The 22,604-nt window shown below is 40.1% G+C and overlaps 1 protein-coding gene across 1 annotated transcript; it reads left to right on the top strand.

Annotated features, from left to right (window-relative positions):
• The first annotated feature begins 739 nt into the window (after positions 1 to 739).
• On the top strand, positions 740 to 21,855 carry tmem64 (transmembrane protein 64). Its single transcript, XM_053638228.1, has 3 exons — positions 740 to 2,125; positions 15,135 to 15,290; positions 16,598 to 21,855. Exons 1-3 carry the CDS (start codon positions 1,421 to 1,423, stop codon positions 16,781 to 16,783), a joined length of 1,047 nt encoding a protein of 348 aa, XP_053494203.1. The 5' UTR covers positions 740 to 1,420; the 3' UTR covers positions 16,784 to 21,855.
• Positions 21,856 to 22,604: the final 749 nt, after the last annotated feature.

A 22,604-nucleotide genomic window follows, 5' to 3' on the forward strand; every position in this document is an offset into this window, starting at 1 on the left:
TGAGATGACATTTGGTTGGTCCCCACGATGAAAACTATTGGTTACTGAGGTTAAGGTTTGGTTAGGTTTAATTGTAGGCTTAGCATTAGGTCTCCAATGGTCCTCACAAGATTAGTAAGACAAACATGAACGGGTGTGTGTGGGGGGGTTCCAAAAAAGTTGGGACACTGTGTAAAATGTAAATAATAACCCAATGCAATGCAATGATTTGCAAATCTACTAAACCCATATGTTATTCACAGCAGAACACAGAAAACAAATCAAATGTTTAACCTGAGGAAATGTACAATTTTAAGGAAAAAATAAGGTCATTTTCAATTCGATGGCTGCAACACGTCTCAGAAAAGTTGGGACGGGGGCAACAAAAGGCTGGAAAAGTAAGTGTTACTAAAAAGAAACAGCTGGGGGTTAACTGGCAACAGGTCAGTAATATGATTGGGTATAAAAAAGAGTATCTTAGTGCGGCAGAGTCTTTCAGAAGTAAATCATTGCATTCTGTTTTTATTATTATTATTATTATTATTATTATTATTATTATTATTATTATCCTTTCTTATACATGTTGGTGCTTTGGTAATATTTTATGTAAACAATAATGCCAATAAAGTACTTTGAGAGAGAGAGAGAGAGAGAGAGAGAGAGAGAGAGAGAGAGAGAGAGAGAGAGAGACCTGTTCTCGCGATATTAAAAGATGACACGTGATTGGAGACACGTGGTTATTGTGCGTGGCATTCTGGGAAATAAACAGTGGTGCGTTAGCAGCAGCATCAACAGTGTTTCAGTGTGCCTAGTGTGTGTCGGTGGGCTTTAGTCCTGACGAATGGAAATGTGTGTGTAGCCAGTACGTAACACTGAGTGTACTTGTGTATTGATCGGTTAAAGTGAACTTCTCGGCGCAGGCGGAATGATGGATCACAGCAGCAGGACTTTGTGCGCGAGCGCTGCAGCGCAATGATTTATTTTCTCTCGCTCTCTCTCTCTGCTGAAAGTTGGAGATTTGCTCTGATTTTGTTTGCCTTTAGTTAAACCGCAGGGTGATGGATTAAACTCTGGGCCGTGGGTTTGGATGTCGGAGTTTATATTCGCGGTCCTGTGTGATATTTTTAATGTGAACATGGTGGACGTGGTGCATGCAGAAGGGGCGCGCGCGGCGGCGGCGGCGGAGTGTCTCGTGAACGTTATGGCGTTTCTTACTGACGCGCAGACAGAGTCCTTGAAGTGGGAATGCATCTAAAACTGCTGATCGGGACCAGCTCGTGCTGTGGTTCATGACGCCTTGCACGACAACGGCGTTGATTTCTTCTTCTTCTTATTATTATTATTAGTAGTAGTAGTAGTAGTAGTAGTAGTAGTGATAGCGATCTAATATATTTCTGCGTTTAAGCCACGCTGAAGATTGACTTTTCTGAGCACCGCAATCATGTGGAGTCTAGCCACGGCAGCGCTGCAGCTTCTGCTCAAATCGGTGAAGCACACCGCGGGGAAAGGACACAACCAGCTGAACCGCTGGCTGCAGCGGCCGCCAGACTCGGTGGACTGCGAGAAGATGGAGCTGTTGATCTGCAGCGCGTTTGAGGAGCGAGGCGGCGCGGGCAGGGCGGACTTGGAGGCGGTGTGCACCGGCGAGCCCTCGGCGTCCTTCACTTCTTCAGACTTGAGGAATCCGTGCTGCATCGCGACCTGTTGCTTCAAGAGCGCGCTGCTGGCGTGTGTCCTGACCGCCGCGTGCTTCTTCTCGGTCACGCTCGTGCGCCGGTACCTGAAGGACGCGCTGCTCTGGGTGGAGAGCTTGAACGGCCTCATGGGCGCGATGCTGTTCATAGTGTGCCTCATCACGGTGTCGTTCCCCTGCGGCTGGGGCTACATGATCCTTAACGTGGCCGCGGGTTACCTGTACGGCTTCGTGCCCGGAGTGGGCCTGGTGATGGTGGGCGTGCTGATCGGTACCTCGGTGGCGCATGTGGCGTGCAGGCGGCTGCTGTCCGGCTGGGTGCTGAGCCGCGTGGGGAACAACGAGCAGCTCAGTGCCGTCATCCGGGTGGTTGAGGGAGGCAGCGGGCTCAAGGTGGTGGCGCTGGCCAGACTTACCCCCATCCCATTCGGCCTCCAGAATGCTGTGTTTTCGGTGAGTGATGTGGAGAAACCTGCACTGTTTAAAGAAAAAAAAAACTCTGTAGACTAACAGTTTACAGTAAAGTGATGAAATATCGAATATCATGGTAAGAAATAACACACAGTCCAGTACATTTGTTCATTTAGCTGATGTGTACAATTGCTGCAGGAGACAACTTTGCTTAAGGCTAAAGTTCTTGCTTAAGGACCTAAACATGGCAGTGTGTTAGCGCTGGGATTTGAACCTATGACCTTCTGCTCTGTAACAAAGCCTTAACCACTGAGCCATCACATGTAGCTTGCAACTGCGATTAAAAAATCACCCCACAGCCAATATGCCAACAAGTGCAATCAAAATGATTCAACCCCCATTGCAAATCAGATTTATTGTCCAAATTTACAGACTCTCAGCTGTTTGCAGTGAACAAATCAAACACAAGCGGTTGAAATAATATTCACGACGCAACGAACGCTTCAAGCGGTTTCCCCAAATTCGACTGAAAATTTTTATTTATTTATTTTATTTTTTATTTTATTTTTATTAAATCCGTTTAGTTTGTTGTGGAATAGCGAAACTCTAGGGCCATCTGTGCTAACCATTATGGCTGTAAGGCAGGCTGGTATAGAAGAATAATCCACGACAGGGTAGTATAATGTATCCAGAAAGGTGAGTTCCTGTTACCACGCAGACCAATAAAACCACAATTTGTTAACAATTACATCGTTTTAAGATGGTTAGCCATGACATGTAGTAGGTTTTATCTGTTTATTGTTGCATTTAATATGAAATTAGTTCCTTTTATCACTTGCATCGTAACAACTATAAACAGTCATTCCTTCACCAGCCTCACTTCTTCTTTTTTTTTTTTCTCTCCCCGCCTCGATTTTAATAAGAAAATACACACCTTGTCATGTTACAGAGAATTCGGAAAGTGCAATGTCTTGAAGGCTTTCATTTGGTGTCGAACTTATTGTCACAAAGTGCTGACACTGGAGACTCCTTCCACTGATGTTAAATAAATGTCTCCTTACAGAAAACCATATCGAGCGATGATGTGTCTCTTTTGTTAAATGACAACCTTTTTTTTTTTTTCGTATCAGTGCATTATTATGCTTGTATTGTATTATATATGGAGAGTCCGACGGACAATTCCCTGTGTAAATTGTTACTATGGAAACAATGTATTTGGAGAAGTGCACTAATATAAACCTGTTATTTGTTTGTTAGAGTTGATATAGAAAACTAAACACCAATTTCTGGCCAATCAGATTTGAGAATTCAGCAGCACTGAGATGTAAAAGGAGTTATTTTCCTGTCTAAAGTTATTGTTTATTATTATTATACGTTCTTAACGTTATTTTAAGAATTGCAAAGCAATGATCATATTTGAAACCTTTTGTCTGTGATTTAACCTCCGTTGCATAAGTAAAGTCCCCATATTACACCTTCAGGTGCAAACTTTCACTCTGCATTTGCATCTTGTTTACTCGCAGCCTTCATGCTGTATTTGCAAAAACATTAGTCACACTACCAAAGCAACCAAATACAGCTTGCGGACCTCGGCAAGGATAAGGGGAATTTGTAAACCCGTGGCTTTATGCCAAAGGAGAATTGAACTTTATTACAGATTTACAGAGTTGACCATGGGTTTGTGTAATTCCTAAAATTAGAACTTCACCATTGCATTCACATGCACACAATTACTTTAGACAAGAATTTATCTCCCTAGCCATATGTCAGGAAAACAATCAACAACTGAAGACACTTTTATACAGCACAGGTCACACATGCAGTCTTTTCAGGCATGTCTTTGGAGAGTGTCTTGACTGTATTGTAATCTCCACATTCTGCTTTGGTGTGTCAGAATAGTACTCCTCCACAAGTTGCTATGGAAAGCATACTTTTCTGACTTAAAACAGGTCTTAGTATGACATGGTACAGCGTTGAGTCTGAATTATGGGTGTGCAATGTGGCAATACTATAATAATCATGATATTTAAGGACATGTTCCACAAGGCAAAAAACATATCTCAAATGTGTTTCCACCCTAACAAACACCCTCCCCTCCCCCTCCAAACATCAGAGCATTTCAGGCCATGTCCCAAACCACAAACTCCTGTACTAAATAAATACATCACATTCTACAACAGCGCTGTTGAATTCTCCATTCTGAGTGGTCGGAAAGTGTTGATGAATTTTCTCTAACGGAAGTTCTGACCGTAGTGCCAGCTGTCATTCAAATCACAGCTTTATACCGATCGCACGCTTTCTAACGTGATATCGTTTCTATAGTGATCGCTCATTCACGGGAACTTTAATGACTGATGCGCCACATAATCGGAGCCTAATAATAAACAGATTTAAAATGTTATGGTTATTTACATAAAATAAGATGAGACTTTATTAATCCCCAGATGGAGAAATTAGGGTGTCACAGCAGCAGCAAGACAGGTGAAGGAAAAAAGAGATGGTAAGGAGAACAACACAGGTATATATAAAGAGTATATACTAGATGTATAAATATGTATAGACATGAGCACAAACCATATATATATGAGCATATGTACAGTGTACACAATACTATATACATATTGCAGCTGTAAGGTATAATCAGTGTAGACATATAACAATAACTATGGGGCAGTGATGTGTAATCAGTGCAAGTAGTACAATACCATACCCATATTACAGCAGTGTAGCAGCATATATGTAGTGTAGTAAAGTAAGGTCAAGGGAGGGGGTGGCTAGGTGTTGTACAGTCTGATGGCTGTCGGCACAAAGGAACATCTGAAGCGTTCCGTCTTGCACCTGGGGGGATGAGCCTGTGGCTGAAGGTGCTCTCCATCTGCCGCAGCTCAGAATACAGTGGATGAGAGAGGTTTCCTAAAATGGACCTGATTTTATTTCTCATTCTCTTCTCCACCACTGTCTCCAGATTGTCCAGTTTGTGACCAGCAGCAGAGCTGGACTTCTTCACCAACTTGTTGAGTTTGTCAGCCTCCCCAGCCTTAATTCCACCTTCCCAACACGTCACAGCAAAGAACAGGGCACTGGCTACTACAGACCGATGGAACGTCTGCAGTAGCTTGCTGCTCACTTCAAAGGACCTGAGTCTCCTTAGAAAAAACAGTCTGCTCTGTCCCTTCCAGCAGAGAGCTTCGGTGTTTTCTGACCAGTCCAGTTTGCTGTTAATGTGCACTCCTAGGAACTTGTACAAGTCCACCATCTCTATTTTCTCCCTCTAGATGGTAATAGCTGTGGGGGGCATTCTGTTTCGGCGGAAGTCCGCTCTCTGGTCTTGCCGATGTTGAGCTGAAGTTGGTTATCCTCAGACGAAGCTCTCCACTACGCCTCTGTACTCCTCCTCCTTATCTTCACTGCGAACTGCAGCAGATCAAGGGAGTCTCTTACGATCAGCTTCAGGTGCCTCAGAACCAGTCTCTCAAAGGTCTTCGTGACATGTGAGGTCAGCACCACAGGTCTGTAGTCATTTGAGGTACTGGAATGCCCTTTCTTGGGCACCAGGAGGTCTTCCACAGTTGGGGCACCTTTGTGAGCCTTAGGGAAAAATTGAAGAGGTGTTGAAACACACCTGCAAGCTGTGTGGCACACGCCTTGAGCAGCCTAGGGTTGCTGTTGCCTGGGCCCATAGATTTGTTGATTCGGAACTTGGATATCTCCCGTCTCACCTGGCTTGATGTTATCAATGGGCTGGTTGGGGGGTCATTGGGGTGCCTGTGTCTGTGAAATTTCCTGTATGTCCTTTTGAGCTCTCAGGGTTGGAGGCAGAGTCAAACCTGTTCAGAACTGGTTTAGTTCATTTGCATGTTCCAGGCTACCCTCTATGGCTCATCTGGAATTTTTAAACCCAGTAATCCTGTTCATGCCCTCTCATACCTCTTTGGCACTGTTTTCTTTCCAGCTTGTCCTCTAGCCAATCCCAATAGCTGTTTTTGGCTTTTCTCAGCTCCCTCCTTAGCCACTTTTGGATCGACCTGACCTCCTCATTGTCTCCTGCCATGAATGCTTTTTTTCCTGTTTAGGAGGGCTTTAATGTCTTTTGTTGATCCATGGCTGCTTGTTTGAAAAACAGCAGTTCTTCTTTCTGGGTACAATGCTGTCCTCTGTGTGATCCGAATGGAACAGGTCCCAGTCTGTGGTCTGGAAGCAGTCCTGCAGGGCCTTTTCAGCCTCACTGGACCACACCTTCACAGACTTGGTGACTGACTGTCCTTTGACTACAGGCTTGTCCACAGGTACAAGGTAGATCAAGTTGTGGTCTGATCTGCCCGGTGGGGGTAGTGCAGTGGAGCTGTATGCCCCCTTCACAATGGCATACAGCTGGTCCGAGAATTTATTCTCCCTTGTTTTGCATTTTACATATTGTTTGAAGTTTCTAAGGGTTTTAGAGAGGGGGAAATTTTTGAAGTCCCCGTTTATTATCATGAGTGTGTTCGGTGTTGTGTCTGAAGTTTTGCAACGGTGGAGTGGATGATGTCACAGGCGCGTGCCGCTACCACCGATGGTGGAATGTACACGGTCACAATAATGGCGTGAGAGAACTCCCTGGGCAATTAGTATGGTCTCAGCCCCACAGCCAGTAGCTCTAGATCTGGAGTACACGTGCTCTCTTCCACCATTTTGAGTTAACAAAGACAGCTATACCTCCTCCCTTCTTCTTACCACTCGGATTTCCTTCTATGTGAAGCCAGCCAGCTCGACTAAAGAATCAGGAGTGTTCCCTGTTAGCCATGTCACGCTGGCCTCCCTGTACTCACGCTGGCTGGTATATCACTGCTGCAGTTTCGTCTGACTTGTTGGCCAGCAATCTTACATGCCGCTGATTCTCTCCCGCTTCTCCGTAACCTTCGCACCTGCTCTCGTCCCTCGCTTCTGGCTCCACAGCTCCGCTGGTATGTCTGCCGGCAAAGCCGTCGCTCTAGTCTGATGCATCATGTGCTGCTCCGTTGAATAGACGAGCCTTGTCCGAGTAATCTTGGTGGGTCCGAAAAAATACGGCAAGAAACACTGTTTAAAACGACAAAATTCGGGCACACGTATAGATAATAAGGTGAAAAATAAAAAGTCTGGTGTAAAAGCCAGAACATTAGAAAGTCAGAAAGAGGTGAAAAAGAAGTTCAAGCTACAGGAGTTGAGATGTGACCGGCTGCCGCTCGCGTCAGCGCGACTAGTATACAACTAGTATTGTTGATATGGTGATGTTTTCAAGAAAGAGTCTCATTAAACATTTTTGGAAGGGGTCTCCAGTGTCAGTGCTTTGTATCACTTAGAGATAAAGCTGTTCCTTTGTTTTCCAAGTCTTCGGGATTTTGGGATATTTTTGTGCTTTTCGGATTTCTCGGTAAGAAATGTTAATGAGTCAGCGCAACAGAGGGAACGGGTGTTTGTTGTTGCTATATCGTAGTTAACAACTTGTTTCACAGAAGTTCTACAACGTTGAATGTAACTATAAATGGATAAAAAGTACACCACGTCATTATTTTAATAAATTTTACATTTTAGTAATTGGCGAATGGCTGTGGTATAAGAGGCCTAAAGTAATCAAATTTCATGGTGCTAACAGTAATTCCAACTTATTTGATTATTTTTCCTTTAACGTCACTCCCCAAGTGTTTTCTTCCTTGCATACTAGGTCATCATTCTGTAAGTTATCATAGTGACCATATATGGCCTGCTGTTTGGGAGTTTGTGATTCTGAGTGTTGGGTGTGAGTGATACAGCAAATTGTATTATTTTTTTATTATTATTTTTAAATAGCATGCTTCGTGTTGTTTCGTTTTGCTGAAAAGAAACAAAGCACCAATGACAATTAGTGTCCATGGTGGATCATTCTGGGTTTCTGAGCAGAAGGTTATGAATCCCATTCCTGCCAAGCTGCCACTGTTTGCTCCTTGCGCAAGCCCCTCTGCTCAGCTCGACTGTGATGTGATAAAAGCATCTGTCAAATGATGCAACTGTGTAACATTTTACGGTTTCTGGAGAAGCATGTTAGTTGACGTTTCCAGTCATTACAAAAATAAAAGATTTAACTAAAGAAATAAAATTTTAAAAGCAACGCCGCAAGTTGCTTATTATAAAGCTTCCCACCCCCCAGGTGATGCCATTTGGAAGCGAACAGGTTATTAAATGCTTCCCAAACTGGTTTTTAGGCATCCCTGCTCCACCCACACCCGAAGCAGATGATTATTATTAGTATTGTATTGTTTGTTTTAGGTGTGTAGAGCAGGGACAGGCCGAGGACTTATTTGAGAAACGTTGCTCTATCACGCCAAGTTTAACCATTTACTAATTAGCTGATTAAATGGATCAGAGCAAGGACAGCAGTAACATGTTCAGTATCAGCTGATGGTGTTTGTGGACATTTTTTATAGCCTTTTCTAAATTGGTGATTCTAAATATTTTATAGCGAATCAGTTCACGTTTCTGTTTAATTAGAGTTAAACACCGTTGGTCTGTAAGGGATATTCAGGTAGGTGGCTTAATCCAGCTTAGGAGTGATCTCATTAAACACAATAAGTTAGGATGATGGCTACGGGCTGTTACTCGTAGTACGTTTACTCCTTGGAGCGATGTGTAGCCTGCATTATTAATTTTTGATTAACTGACACATGAGACACAAGAAGCGCCAGTTAGGCTTAGCAAGGTCGAAAAAGTGCAGAGGTGTGCGCTCGCCTGTGGTGAACATGATATGAGGAACGATCCTTAAAGGAACATTCTGTACACAATGAACATCTCTAATATACATGTCATACTTGTCTAGTAATAGCCTAGACTCAACATATTTACACAAGGTGTGGGGAATGTTTCAGAAGTACTCCGTCATCGTAATGTTTGCACAGCATACTCAAATGTGTATTTGTTGTATGGCAAACCCTTAGCGTTATCTCCTTAACAAAACATTAGTCAAATGTAGAGCTAACAACATTTATATGTTACTCCGTAACCCACTCAGTCATTGGAAAAAATTCATTCATAGGCACAGATGTTAGCCAATCATAGCAGTGGGTGGTTACATTGAAGCCTTCAAGGTAAAGGACACAAAAACTGATCGTTTCAGATCATAAATTACTAAATGTATGTTTTCTGTGCAAAAAAAAACTTTGCTAATATTATAATTACACCTCAGGGAATTGAATTAAAAAAAAATTAGATACATGTTATGACCCCTTTAAAACTTTTAAAATGATGTGTTGAAGATGTGTATAGTTAAGCTATAAGGCCTGTGAATATGTGGATATCAATGCAGATTGTATGCTTGAAAGATTGAAAGACTATTTTGGGTTACTGTGGTTGGTTATTGTATATATTCATAAAACATAAGTTGTATAGAATATTTATACAGGCAAGCAAGGTTGCAGTTAAAAAAAAAATTTGTTTAGTAATCTGGTCTTGACAGGAAGTGGATTTGAGGCACCTAGGGAGCATTGTGGCCTAGTTTTAAAAAAGTACATGTGTTGACAGCAGTCAGTTTAAACATCGCTTCAAATATTACATTCCTTGTTCATGTATGGTCTTGGAAATACCCAGTTGCAAAGGGTTTATGAGCTGTGTGAGGTAGCAAGGGTACCAACATCTACAGGTCAGATGAAGCTTTTATGATGTTTGATGCTATTGGGAGATGCCTGGAAACTGCACATTTTGCCCCACAAGACCAAAAACAAAAAAACTCTCCCAGCGGAAAACACAATTTTGGACATCATACGTAAAAGACACACTGGCTTTTGAGGTTTGTGGTCATTTTATTTACTTTCTGTCTGCTTGGATTGTCTTGTTAGCAATTCTGGCATGCCTGTACTAGCCAGAGCTGTCCAGAGGTCAAAAAAAAACAAATGCGCTGGGGAAAAAAAATTGACTCCGAAACGGTCTGAACAGCTTTGAGTGCTAAATGTGTACGTGAGCAATGCTTTTATTGATCATTGTGGTGATGCAACCTAATCTGAAATGATAGCAGTTGAGAAACCGGAGTTTTAGGTTTTGAGTAAACAAACTGATAAATGTTAATAAACCCATGTGTGTTTTATGTGTAGTGAACCAGTGGCTGAATATCACAGGGTGTGCACTGTATGTAGTACACAGTGTAGGGAGTACAAGCCAATTATGGTATACCGTAGAGAGGTAAGAAGTTATGCTTTAACGAAGGTCAGGTATTGTTTACCTTATCGGTGTTTATATTACAAATTACAACGTATGCAATAATCTTTCACTGAATGTTGTAATGTTTAAACCTATTATTATTATTATTATTATTATTATTATTATTATTCACCACCATTGTAATTACACACACGTGAGTATGAGTCCACTGCAAACCTGTTTCTTAAGTACCATGGATTAAAGAAAGTGTTTGGTCTTCATAGTAAAGCTTATTTATAAATATTTCTGAACCCAGTGCAATGTTCTGCTGATCAGTTGAGAGAAAGTAGCTTAAGTCAAATGCTTTTTCATGCACACCATGGCATCATAGTAGCATAGCATGGCGTCTTGGATAAAGAATAACTTTACAAATGTACATATATTAAACATAAAATTGGTTGAAACAGTGATGTAAGGTTTGGCTGAATGTTTTTAAGAATTTGTTCAGTACACTTGTTGAGGAAACGGATCATTTGAACAACAGACGAGTTTTTGTTCTGAAAATCACCACCAACACATTTGATTAGCAGAAATGGTAAACGGCAAGCAGAAAAGAATCAGATTTTTCAAGTAATATTTCTAAGAAAGCTAAAATTATTGACACGTTCACTGAAACCGGACAGTTGAAGACTGGTATAACATCGTCTGGTCTTTTTCCGATCTTCAGCTGTCAAGTTTCGGTGAGTTTGTGCCCATGATAGCCTCAGGTTCCCGTTCTTGGAGTGGAACCTGGTGTGGTCTTTTGAGCCCAGAAGCTTCAAGGTTTGAGATACTTTTCTGCTCAGCACAGTTGTAAACCGTGGTTATTTTGAGTAACTGTAGCCTTCCTGTCAACTCAAACCAATCTGGCCATTCTCCTCTGACCGCTCTCAACGACAAGGTGTTTTCAAGCCTCAGAGCTGTTGCTGACTGGATGCTTTTTTGTTTTCCACACCATTCTGTATAAACAAGACATCAGCAGTTTCTTAAATACCCAAACCAGCACGTCAACAACGTTCCCATGGTCAAAGTCACTGAGATCACATTTTTCCCATTCTGGTGTTTGACGTGAACATTAACTGAAGCTGTTCACTTGTTTCTGCAAGACTGTGCTGTATACGCTGTGTTATTAAAGTGAGTTCGATGAGGATGCAATTAAGAGCGCCTACATTTTCAGCTGGACTGATGATTAACACTAGCGCCCCTGCTTAGCTAAAATTGGTCAAGCTGGTTACATCCTGTGTCTACATTACGTGTATGTGTCAATTTTGGCAAGGATCAGATCAAGACTTGGAACCATGGACTATTTGAAGCCATGCACCATTTTTTTTTTTTGAAGTGCACTCTTCTTTAAAAAAAAAAAAAAAAGAAAAAGTTGGGCCGTTATTAAGAATTTAACATGGGTTGTGGCTATAACGGAAAACTGAATCTAAAAATAGTTCATCTTCCACTCTCTTCTTTTTCTCCTTCATCTCTTCATCACACTAATGAGGATAATTCTACAGGGATACATTAATTTTCCCAAGCTTTTTGGTAAACATATTATGAGTGAAGGAACAGAAAAACAGAAAGAAGCCCAGGGGAATTTGTACACACTGGATAAATTCATATTTTTGTTTAGTAGTTCAAATGAAAGTTAAAGCTCATTTGTAAAATTGTCCTTATTTTGCTTTTGTGTTTGTTTGTTGTTTTTGGGGGGGTTTTTTTACAAGCTTTTGGTCTAAAATGAGAACTGAAAAATTGTCAAATCTATAACTAGTGCAGTTTCATTAGTTTAGTGGTGAATTTTAAGATGATTTTAGCTGGATTACGTTACACAATACAATTACTTACATATACCGAAGTCACCTACATCACTACAAGTTGTTTGGAAAGGTTTAAAGTAAAAAGCCTCTCCTCTCATCCAAAAACAAAGCCAAGCGTCTTCAGTTTTCCAGACACTACTGGAACTTCAAATGGGATCGGGTTCTATGGTCAGATGAAACCAAAATAGAGATTTTTGGTAATAAACACCAGAGGTGGTTTTGGTGCACACAGAGAGGTAGACATATGGAAAAGTACCTCATGCCCACGGATAAATATGGTGTTTAATGCTATTTAATGTTTTGGGGCTGTTTTTCTGCCAGAGGACCTGGACATTTTGTTAGGATACATGGCATCATGGACTCTATCAAATATCAACAGATATTAAATGAAAACCTGACTGACTCGGCCAGAGAGCTTAAAATGGGTCATGATTGAATCTTCCCGCACGACAATGATCCAAAGCATACCTCAAAATCAACACAAAAATGGTTTCCTGACCACAAAATCAAGGTCCTGCCATGGCTATCCCAGTCCCCTGACATGAAACCCATAGAAAACCTGTGGGGTGAACTGAAGAGGAGAGTCCACCAGCATAGACCTCGAAATGTGAAGGATCTAGAGAGATTCTGTTTGGAGGAATGGTCTCAGACCCCTTGCCATGTATTCTCCAACCTCATCAGGCATTATAGGAGAAGACTCAGCTGTTATCTTGACAAAGGGAGGTAGCACAAAGTATTGACAAAGGGTGCCAATAATTGTTGCACACCTATATTTAACAAAGTTTTTGTTTGTTTGTTTGTTTTTTAATAAATAAACCTGTGTTGTGTTTGTAATTGTTTGATATCCATGAGAGCAGAGTATTTTTGTGAATTTTTTTGAACAAAATATGAAAAGGTTAAACAATAGACACAGCCTTCTTCGCTCACATATACCAAGGGTGCCAATATTAGTGGAGAGCACTGTGTGTAGGTTTTAAGTTATGCCCTGACGTTTGAGTAATCCTGTGCTGTGTGTACCAGTATCTTCTTGCAGTCGGCTTCTTCAGGCTTGTTTCAATACTTTATAAGCACAAGTGGACTTTGTTATATGACCCCTCAGAGGCTTAAAGGCTTGTGTCAGCATGACAGTAAACTTCAGAAGCAAAGCATATGATGACACATCTAGTGAGCTCATACTGGAGTTGTGAAGCGTCTGCTCCTCACAAAGTACATGTTGTTGACGTCTACATTTCAGCGTGTCTCATGTTTTCTGCCGAAACAAAATACACTGCATTATGTGAGTAACCCAACACAATGTACACTGCATACATGGCCAAAAAAAAAAAGAACCTCAGTGTGAGATGTCTATAATTATCTTATGGGGTTTGTCCTATTGAAACTAGAAATGCATACAGATGGCATACAGCTTTTTCTAAAGCCTAGCAATGAGTCATGTAACTGAAGATGTCTGTAAATAAAACAGGAATTATCATTGACAGGGAGCACTGTAATCTGGGAGTTGTGCCAATACAGACATGGAGCTATACCGAGTTGTATAGCATTTACATCCCATCTCTACGACAACGTTGCACCTGTTTTCGAAATCATTTTCCTGATATTTGTCACCACTAATTAGTTGCTTGATTTTATTTTATTTTTTTCCATCAGACCTCCTGCCTTTTAATAATACAAGATTGAAAACTAGAGCTTTGTTCACATTAGGTGGCGGAAGTGACACCAATGTGTTTGGGGTTTTTTTACCGAGCAGATACAGATTTTCAGATACAGAGATCTCTGCTGTTTTCGAATTTTCGCCACTTCCAATATATCCAATAGATCTGAGAGTAATGAAAATCCCTCAGATTAGTTTGAAGGTTTTTCTTTTCCTTTATGTTATCCATCATTACGAGTTTAATTAATAGCTGAAAAAACGACAACAGCCACACACCTAGCCTTTTGTTTCCTGATTTTCACTCGACTTGCTGAATTCTTGATTATGATTGGTCAGAAGATGTCGATTCATTTTCTGTAACAGCAGCTTTGACCGTTGCTCAACTGTACTCATTGGCATGTTGCTGTGGTAGAAGAGAAATAAAACGTTGACGGGATGTCCTGTCATTGGAAAAGGACATCATAATTACAGTGATATCAGGGTGGGGACATAACACCACCCCGTCGTTGATTGTTACCCCCCATGTTTCTCTGAGTGGCACTATTAACAGTCATTAGTATTCAAGTCAAGTCATCAGTTAGTTCGTGCCAGGGGCGTTAGCTGGACTGTTAATCATCCGGGGCTGAGCCCAGATTCTTCTCCATCAAAAAACCTTTTAAAAACGTACTTCTAAATGAGCTGTTTCCATGTTTGTTTGTTTTTTTTCTTTTTTCTTCTTCTTTCTCTCGCATGTGAGTGCTAATTGCTTAAAAATGTGAAAAGTTGGATTCATCATAAAACTTGCTTCGGGTGTTCTCACTGTTTGCAGGACTACCCTACTAGACCGATTTTAAAATATACACCTTTTTGGCTATCTAACACGAGACTAGACTGGTTTGGTTTCATTGACCAAGGCACAGCTAAGTTATCATCGCATGGGTTTAGCTGCTACAGCGCCATGCAGAGTTCATTATCAGTCCTTATGCTCTGCTCAGATCATGTTAACGTAACTTGGAACTCATATAGACATTTACACACCTTGTGTTCCTGCTCAGTATGAGAGAATGTTAGTGTTTCAATTTCAACACCTTTACTGGTAAAAAAAAACAAAATAATTGCCATATATCCATTTTTCCCCTCACTCTAACTGACTGTGTGAGTTAGTGTTTAGCAGAGTCAAGACCGGTCATTCGATAAGACACGAGTGTTTCCACGTATTTAAACCCTGTCTGACTGGTCTCGCCTTCATTTACTGAAGATACAAAATTACAACCCCGCCGTCGTCTTTTACTGACGTTCAGATACTTAGTGACAAAAGATGAGAATTATTTGTGGCTTTAGAAAAAATCTTCGTGGCTACAGCCCTGAATGGCCCAGACCAGGTTCATGCTAGTACATAAATAGTGTTTAAAATGTCTGTTCTTAAATATGTTTTGTTTTTTTCCGCATTTAGATCACGGACATGTCCTTGCCAGGCTACCTGGTGGCTTCATCAGTGGGTCTGCTGCCCACCCAGCTCCTCAACTCCTACCTGGGCACCACACTGCGCACCATAGAGGACGTTATAGCGGAGCAGAGCATCAGCGGATACTTTGTATTCAGCCTACAAGTAAGAAAAGTGCGGTGTTCATCAGTTCCTGTGTCCCTCAAACAGTCAGCTGGAGTGCAGTGACTAATACCGAGAGGATTACAGGGCATGATTTGAACTTGTCAGGGGTTTACACTGTGTGAGGATTAGATTGGCTGTTTTGAGTATTTTTAAAGGTTTTAATCGTACAGGTCATAATCTCGTGGGACATTTCTGAGAATTATAACACAACACAAGTCTAGTAAGCTTGACTTATTATTACTACTAGACATGTCTGATGTAGAAAGTATTTTTTGTCATGGTACAGTGACCAGGACAAGAATTACAGCATTCCTTCGGGTGTAGACGTGCATTCAGGACACCTCTGAGCATAAACTGAAGCTTATTTGTGGTATTGAAGATGTAAGGAATAAAACACATTATTTCCAAATAACAGCACATCCTAAAGTGTTTTATCGGTCTTCCAGCTCAGCAATCTGCCGATAACAATACTTTATTTATTAAAGAATGGCGTAATTGCAGGGGGTGCATGGGAAAGTTTCAAATGTTGAAATTATTTATTTATTTATTTTTCAAATATATCATACGCCCATCAAATGTAAGAACAATTTAAGATGTGTTTTAAAATTAACCAATTTGGTTATTAATAAATGTAACTGTAACGTCGTACCATCCGTTTTATCCATTTATAGTTACCTTTAACGCCGTGGTACGTCCGTCAGACAAGTTAGACCTCGTATCACTTATATTTTTACAGCTATAAACAGGGACACCATAACCGGTGTCTTTTGGGGGTTTTTTTCCCCCCTCTCTTTAAGCTAATAAAAGAAAATGGGGCTTGTCATGTTACAGGAATTTTTTTTAAAACCGCAACATCCCCCATACTGAAGACTTTCCTGTCTCGGGAAAAACTTAAGGTTCTAAATCACTTGCACAGGAGACTACTGGGGAAAACATGTTAAATAAACTTCTCACATAAAACTTCACCATATGAACAAGTGTGCATTTTTGTTTTGTTTTAGTTTTTAAGTACAGTAAGTCCCTCTGAATTAGTTGTTACCATAGAAACAATAACGTATTTGAATGAGCTCATTAATATAAGCCTGTGATTTGAAGTCGAGCCGGCACTACTTTCAGAGCTGCGGTTATAGAACATCGTTCGACCTTCTGAGCGGTCAGAACGGAGAATTCAGCAGTGCTGTGGTATTAATGCAGAACGCCATATAGCCTTTAATCCGCACCTGCTTAGGTGCGATATTACAATGTATTCTGTGGCTCCATGCAAATTTGGACTAAAACAGATGTTCTCATCTCTTTATCCTCCTCAGATCTTTATCAGCATAGGGCTGATGTTTTACGTCGTGCACCGAGCGCAGGTGGAGCTGAACGCCGCCATCGCCGCATGCCAAATGGAGATGAAAACATCACACATGAACGGCAACATGTCGAACCACGGCGGCTCCACGTACTGCAGCAAGCGGACCTCGGCATACGGAGGGATTAACGTCGTCTGACACTTAAGCGACGTTTATCCTGGTTCGAAACGTATTAACACGCCCTTTTTCCAGCGGCGGATCCTGACCGAAGACGACAGGATAAAGATGAACGTGGCGTCTCCGACCAGAGAAATGCCGGTTCAGGTTCAGTGCTGGTGTATGATCAGAGAAGACGTTAGCGCTGGGTTTGGAAATTCTCTCCGAAGTGTGACAGGAGGCCAGTGTGTAGTTCTGCAGGACACCGTTTGAATAGAGCATAATAGTTTCTTTTGGGGCTTTTTGTTTTGTTTTGTTTTTTTATAGACTATGGATTTAAATTAGAATTTTTATATATCTAGAGCAGGCGTTGAGCATGTGAATTAGAGTGAACACTACAGTATTGTGCAGTACAGAGACCGCTGGTGTACATGCTGTATATTGTCAGATGCTTTTAGTAAAACATTTGCTTTTGGTACTTTTCCAAATCATAATGTTTGTTGTTGTTGATGATTATTATTATTATTATTATTATTATTATTATTATTATTATTGCAGAAGACATACCACCTGGCTAGAAAACGGTTGCTTTATGCCAAGCCGGGATCAAATTTGCAGTTCTTCACGTCTGCTGGGAACAGATGGAAAGGAAGGCAAATTTCCCAGCAGGGTATTTAACAGTGTCCTTCCAAGATCCGCCAAGTGCAGCATAATGAAACCGAACAGCGGGATTTTTATCCGTGTTCAGTCTCTCATAATGTTGCTTGGACAGGATGGTGAGCCTTTCTTTTTCTTCTTCTTCTTTTTCTTCTTCTTTTTTTTTCTCCTTTTTTCTTTTTTTCTTTTTTCGTCTCATTGAACCAAATGTGTTACAGGGCTGCTTTAAACCCGTTTTTAGCAGCTTTGCCTTTTAAATTGGATCCGATTTTTCCATGAAGTTATTTATCGTGTGCAGTATGTGTTAGGCTGTCACTGTTAATATTTCAGGTAAATTATAATCATCACAAAAAGGGAAGGAATATTCATATGAACATATTTTGCTTATTTACTTTGGATGGTTAATTCATATTATTATTATTATTATTATTATTATTATTATTATTAAAGTTAATATAATCAGTTCATGGGGTTAAATATTATTTATTAGTGAGGCACTTTAAATCAAACTCTATGTTCACACTCAAAAGTGACAAAGCACCAGGCATCCATTCACTTTTCTGTGTACATTCGCAACGTCAAGCTACGATTTCAGCGACAAACGGCACGTTTAAGATTTTCTCGATTCTTTGGGAAATAATGTATTATGTGGTAAAGCGACAAATCCAAGCAATCGTCTAGAATGATTTCCTCGGACGCGTGTGGTCCGGCATTTCTTCAGTCCCTCCCACTCACAGCTTTAGTTCCTACCTGAACATAACTGTTTGACTCTCACAAAAAATAGAGCACCGTAAATGCGTATAGAGACATTCTGAAGAAAAACAAAGCTAGACAGGAAGGCGTGGAGATCAGTGGTGAATCTAGTGAGTGTATATAACTTGTACAGTTAGCTCACTAATCTTTTAATACGAAATGAAGCAGTAGCTCAGCAACCCTGGAAAGTGCACACCCACAAACAACAACAGTATTGTCTCCTTCACTCCCACAGGAGATCAACTACAAGTGGCGCCAGTGACGTGTCATTTGCTAATGTGAACATAGGGTTAATTATATCATTGTGTTCATGAATATATCAATGAAACGTCTGCACAAATCTTCCACAGTATCCACTCTTCTCCCCAAGACCACCAACAAAACTGATACCCGTAAGCTGTGCAGCCATAACAAAAGACGTCTAGATTTATTTATTTATTTATTTATTTAGACATAAACGCCTCCGGAATGTTCCTTGACATAATCTGATCTGAGCTGTTTAAACTAGCCCTCGGTTTTGTCTTAATAAGTTTAGTGCTTTGAGCACAGTGTTTCTTTTACCCCAGAGATCTTCTAGGTCGATTATTCTTCTCGGAGTCTGTATTCCCACGACATGAACAACCAAGAGGCCGTTATGTTCTTGTGGAAACGCACAAAAGCGTTTGAGATTAGACACAGTTTCAGGGTTCAGGGAAAAGATTTATGCGCACATGCCCTGGTTGGACTTTCTTCTTCTTTACCTTTTGCAGGCTTTAAATGTCATGAAATCCTAGCATCAACAGTATTACATGGCAGTTCCTTTAGTTGGAAGGATGGCAATGCCTTTCTCTTTTTCTGTCTTCTGATGACCTTGAAAGCCATATGATCAGCAGCATGCCACTAATGAATGACCTTAACGTAAAAAAATAAATAAATAAATAAATAAATAAGTGAGTAGGACTTAGCTCACCTTTTAAAATGTTTATGCAACAGGGATGAGTCTGTTTAATTAAAATATACATAAATACACACCGTACTGTGCAAACGTTTTAGACACATGCGAAGAAATGCTGTAGGGAACAGACGACTTCAAAATATTGAAATTGAAATGTTTTTACAAAAAAAAAAAATACATTAAAGAGCAGTAAACAGTAGTAAATGAAACAAAAGTCAATATTTGGTGTGACCAAAAAAGTAGTAGTCTCGGAAAATTAGTAGTCTCGGATAGAATTAGTGCAGTTTTTTTAAGGAAATGAGCAGTAAGTTTTATTGAGCATCTTACAGAACCAGACACGGTTCTTCTGGAGACTTTGACCGTCGCACTTGCTTCTTACTTTTGCAGCAAAACCCAGCAGCTTTCATTGTGTTTTTTTTTTTTTTTGTCTGAAAAGTGTCTCTTATGTAATACGCTGCTTTCTTTCATGGCATACAAACATTTTTCTGTAACATTTAATTTTGTGCTAGAAAACTAATGTCTGGGGATCTAAAATGTCTATGTACTGACTTGATAGACGTCATAAAATTAAAATCTATACAAAGTTTGTACTAAAAAAAAAATAGGGTGCCTAAAACTTTTGCACAGCACTGTGTGTATGTATGTGTACATACATACATATGTACGTACGTACGTACGTAGAGGGATGGTCAAATCTTAAATGCATTAGCAGTCTGGTTGTCGGGAAACCTGACTAGGTCAACGTAATGTATGCCAATGGTATATTTCATGCTAGCTAATTAGTAAGTTAAGTTCATAAATAATCACTAAGCGAAACCAACAAGAAAATGATCCTTTTCCTTATACAACAGTGTGCGCTTGGAAAGTCGCGTGTGCGCTTGGAAAGTCATCGGCAAATTGGTTTAGTTCTGTCCTCATGCCGCAAATATAAACTTTGTCCGAGTCAGGCTAGCGTCTTTCTTTCTCTCAACATGTTGATGTATGACAGCTTTGCGCTGGACTTCAGTGTTTGCACATTCTTGTTCTGAAAAGATTATTCTACTGGCACAAACATCGCTCTCCTCAAGAGATGTGTGTAGTGCTGCAGGAGGTGGGATTCGTGACAATTAGCACGATTCTAATTACAGTAATGAGGTGCGTGATGACATGGTGCGTTATCTTTTGCATAAACACATTAAATGAAAATATATTTTGCAAAAATCATTACGCAATATGTTTATTTTATTTTCGTGGTTGCTGAACCTACTTGTTCACTTGGCAACAATGAATAAAAACTACTATCACGGACCCAGGCACCTGGGTTACTGATTTGTCCACCCCTGAAAAGCTTTTTAGCTATTATCTGATATCGTTATTGTTAGTTTATTACAATGTGAGAATTTCTTTGTTTTGATTTTGTTTGTTTTTTTTGCTGTGAACTTTTTAGTTTTTGACTTTTTAATATTCAAGTTCTATATATATCTGGAATCGTCCTTAATTTTGTGGACTCCACTTCTTCTAACCTGACAATCGACGGGTGTGTGAACGGTTGGTCATTTTGAAATCCATGTCACATTTCTTGTCCCTTTTTTATTGTTAATTTATTTTATTTTTTGACATCCTAATTCCGATGTTGTTGCTGCTGCTTAGACCCCCGGGGTCTGAGTGAAATGCTGATAAGGGCTCGAATATATAAACATCAAAGTTCTACACTTATCTTTACAGGCTCATATGAATAGAAATGGCTAAGATAAATTTGCCTATGATCTTTTTATATAACAGTTTACTACATCAGTTTTCACAGTTGCATGTTCTATGAAATGGCACACAAAAAAAACAAACAAAAAAAAGCCCAGACATTCCTTGCCGATATTTCTGTCCAGATCACTTTGAAATAGGAATGTACCCTTGGTTTGTTAAATTTAGCAATAACTGAAAGCAGAAATGTCCTTGAGTTAGGTCGAGAAATGCAACATTCCTGGTCTTGTGTTATGATGTCAGCCTGCCTTGTACCTCTTGCTGCCTATGACAGGACATGACACTAGCCTGTGGCATGATCATACACCACGTTCATGGAAATGAATATTTGGGAAAACAAGGAAAAGAAATGACAAACTATTTAATGGGGAAATGGGTTTTACACATAGTAGTATTTTTTTTGTTTGTTGTTGAATCGATATTTCCGACATAATTATGCAACAGAGGAACTCTATAAATCTGACATGGGGGCTGAAATGACTTGGTTCTTGCTGAGGCTTTATCTGAGATTGCACGTACAGCTACAGCACATCAGAAACCCAGTGCACGTGTGATTTCAGATAAACACAAACCAGGGACCGTTACGAAACCTCTGCCCCCATGAATCAAGTGCATTTATCAACTCCACTGTATTTTGTAATACAGATTCTTACAGTGTGTAAACAGATATTTATCGCTGTATCACGCTTGTTCTGTGTTTATTTATGAAATAAAAAGGTCTGATATATAAATCAGTTGGTCTAAGGCTGGATAATATTACGATTATAGGGTGTGGTGGTATACTGAGACAAAAAAATGACCTTAAATAGAGATACAGAAATAAACCATAAGATTAGTTCAAGGTGTTTATACCACACTGCTGTTATATTCTCGATTCTGATTGGTCAGAATGTATTGATTTCTTTTTCTATAACAGCAGCTCTGACAGTGTTTCACCTCAAGGCAAATTACAGGTTTATATTCATGTACCCATTATAATACGCTATCAATTCTATAGTAACAACTCCTTCACAGGGACAGATGCTCCACGTAATTTAAGGATTTATTTAATTAATTTATTTTTAAGTATAATCGCTGATATGTTGAAGCTTTCTGTAAGCAGAGGTTAATTTAACGTTTACGGAAGGGTTCTAACAGTGTTGGCGCTTTGTAATAGTACGTTTTCCTTCATGGGTAGAGCACTTTGTGTTTTCCGGACACGCTGCATTTTTTCGTCTTATTATCCTCAAAAAAGAGAGAGGCGGAAAAAAATTAAGAGGCTGGTGAGGGAACGAGTTTAGAATTGCTCAAATGTACCAGGACTTGTTTCATGGATATTCCACAACATTAAATATAAATATAGTCAGATAAAAAATTATACTTAAATTATTAAAGACATGGACGTAAATTATTTATAATTTTAAAAAATGAATAAAAAAGGGCAGTGGTGGCTTGACGGTTAAGGCTCTGGGTAACTGATCAGAAGGTCGGGGGTTCAAGCCCCAGCAATGCCAGGCTGCCACTGTTGGGCCCTCAAGCAAGGCCCTTAACCCTCTCTGCTCCAGGGGCGCTGTATCATGGCTGACCCTGCGCTCTGACCCCAACTTCCTAACATGCTGGGGTATGTGAAGAAAAGAATTTCACTGTGCTGTAATGTATATGTGACTAATAAAGACATAAAATAAATTAAATAAAAAATGATGTGCTATTCATTAGTAAACAAAAAATATAACTGCCGTGGTATAAGAGGAATAAAGGACATATGTACACGCTGTTTTTGGAAAATAATCCACATCGGGCTGG

Source organism: Ictalurus furcatus, chromosome 12, assembly GCF_023375685.1.
Source record: "Ictalurus furcatus strain D&B chromosome 12, Billie_1.0, whole genome shotgun sequence".
Classification (NCBI taxonomy): domain Eukaryota; kingdom Metazoa; phylum Chordata; class Actinopteri; order Siluriformes; family Ictaluridae; genus Ictalurus; species Ictalurus furcatus.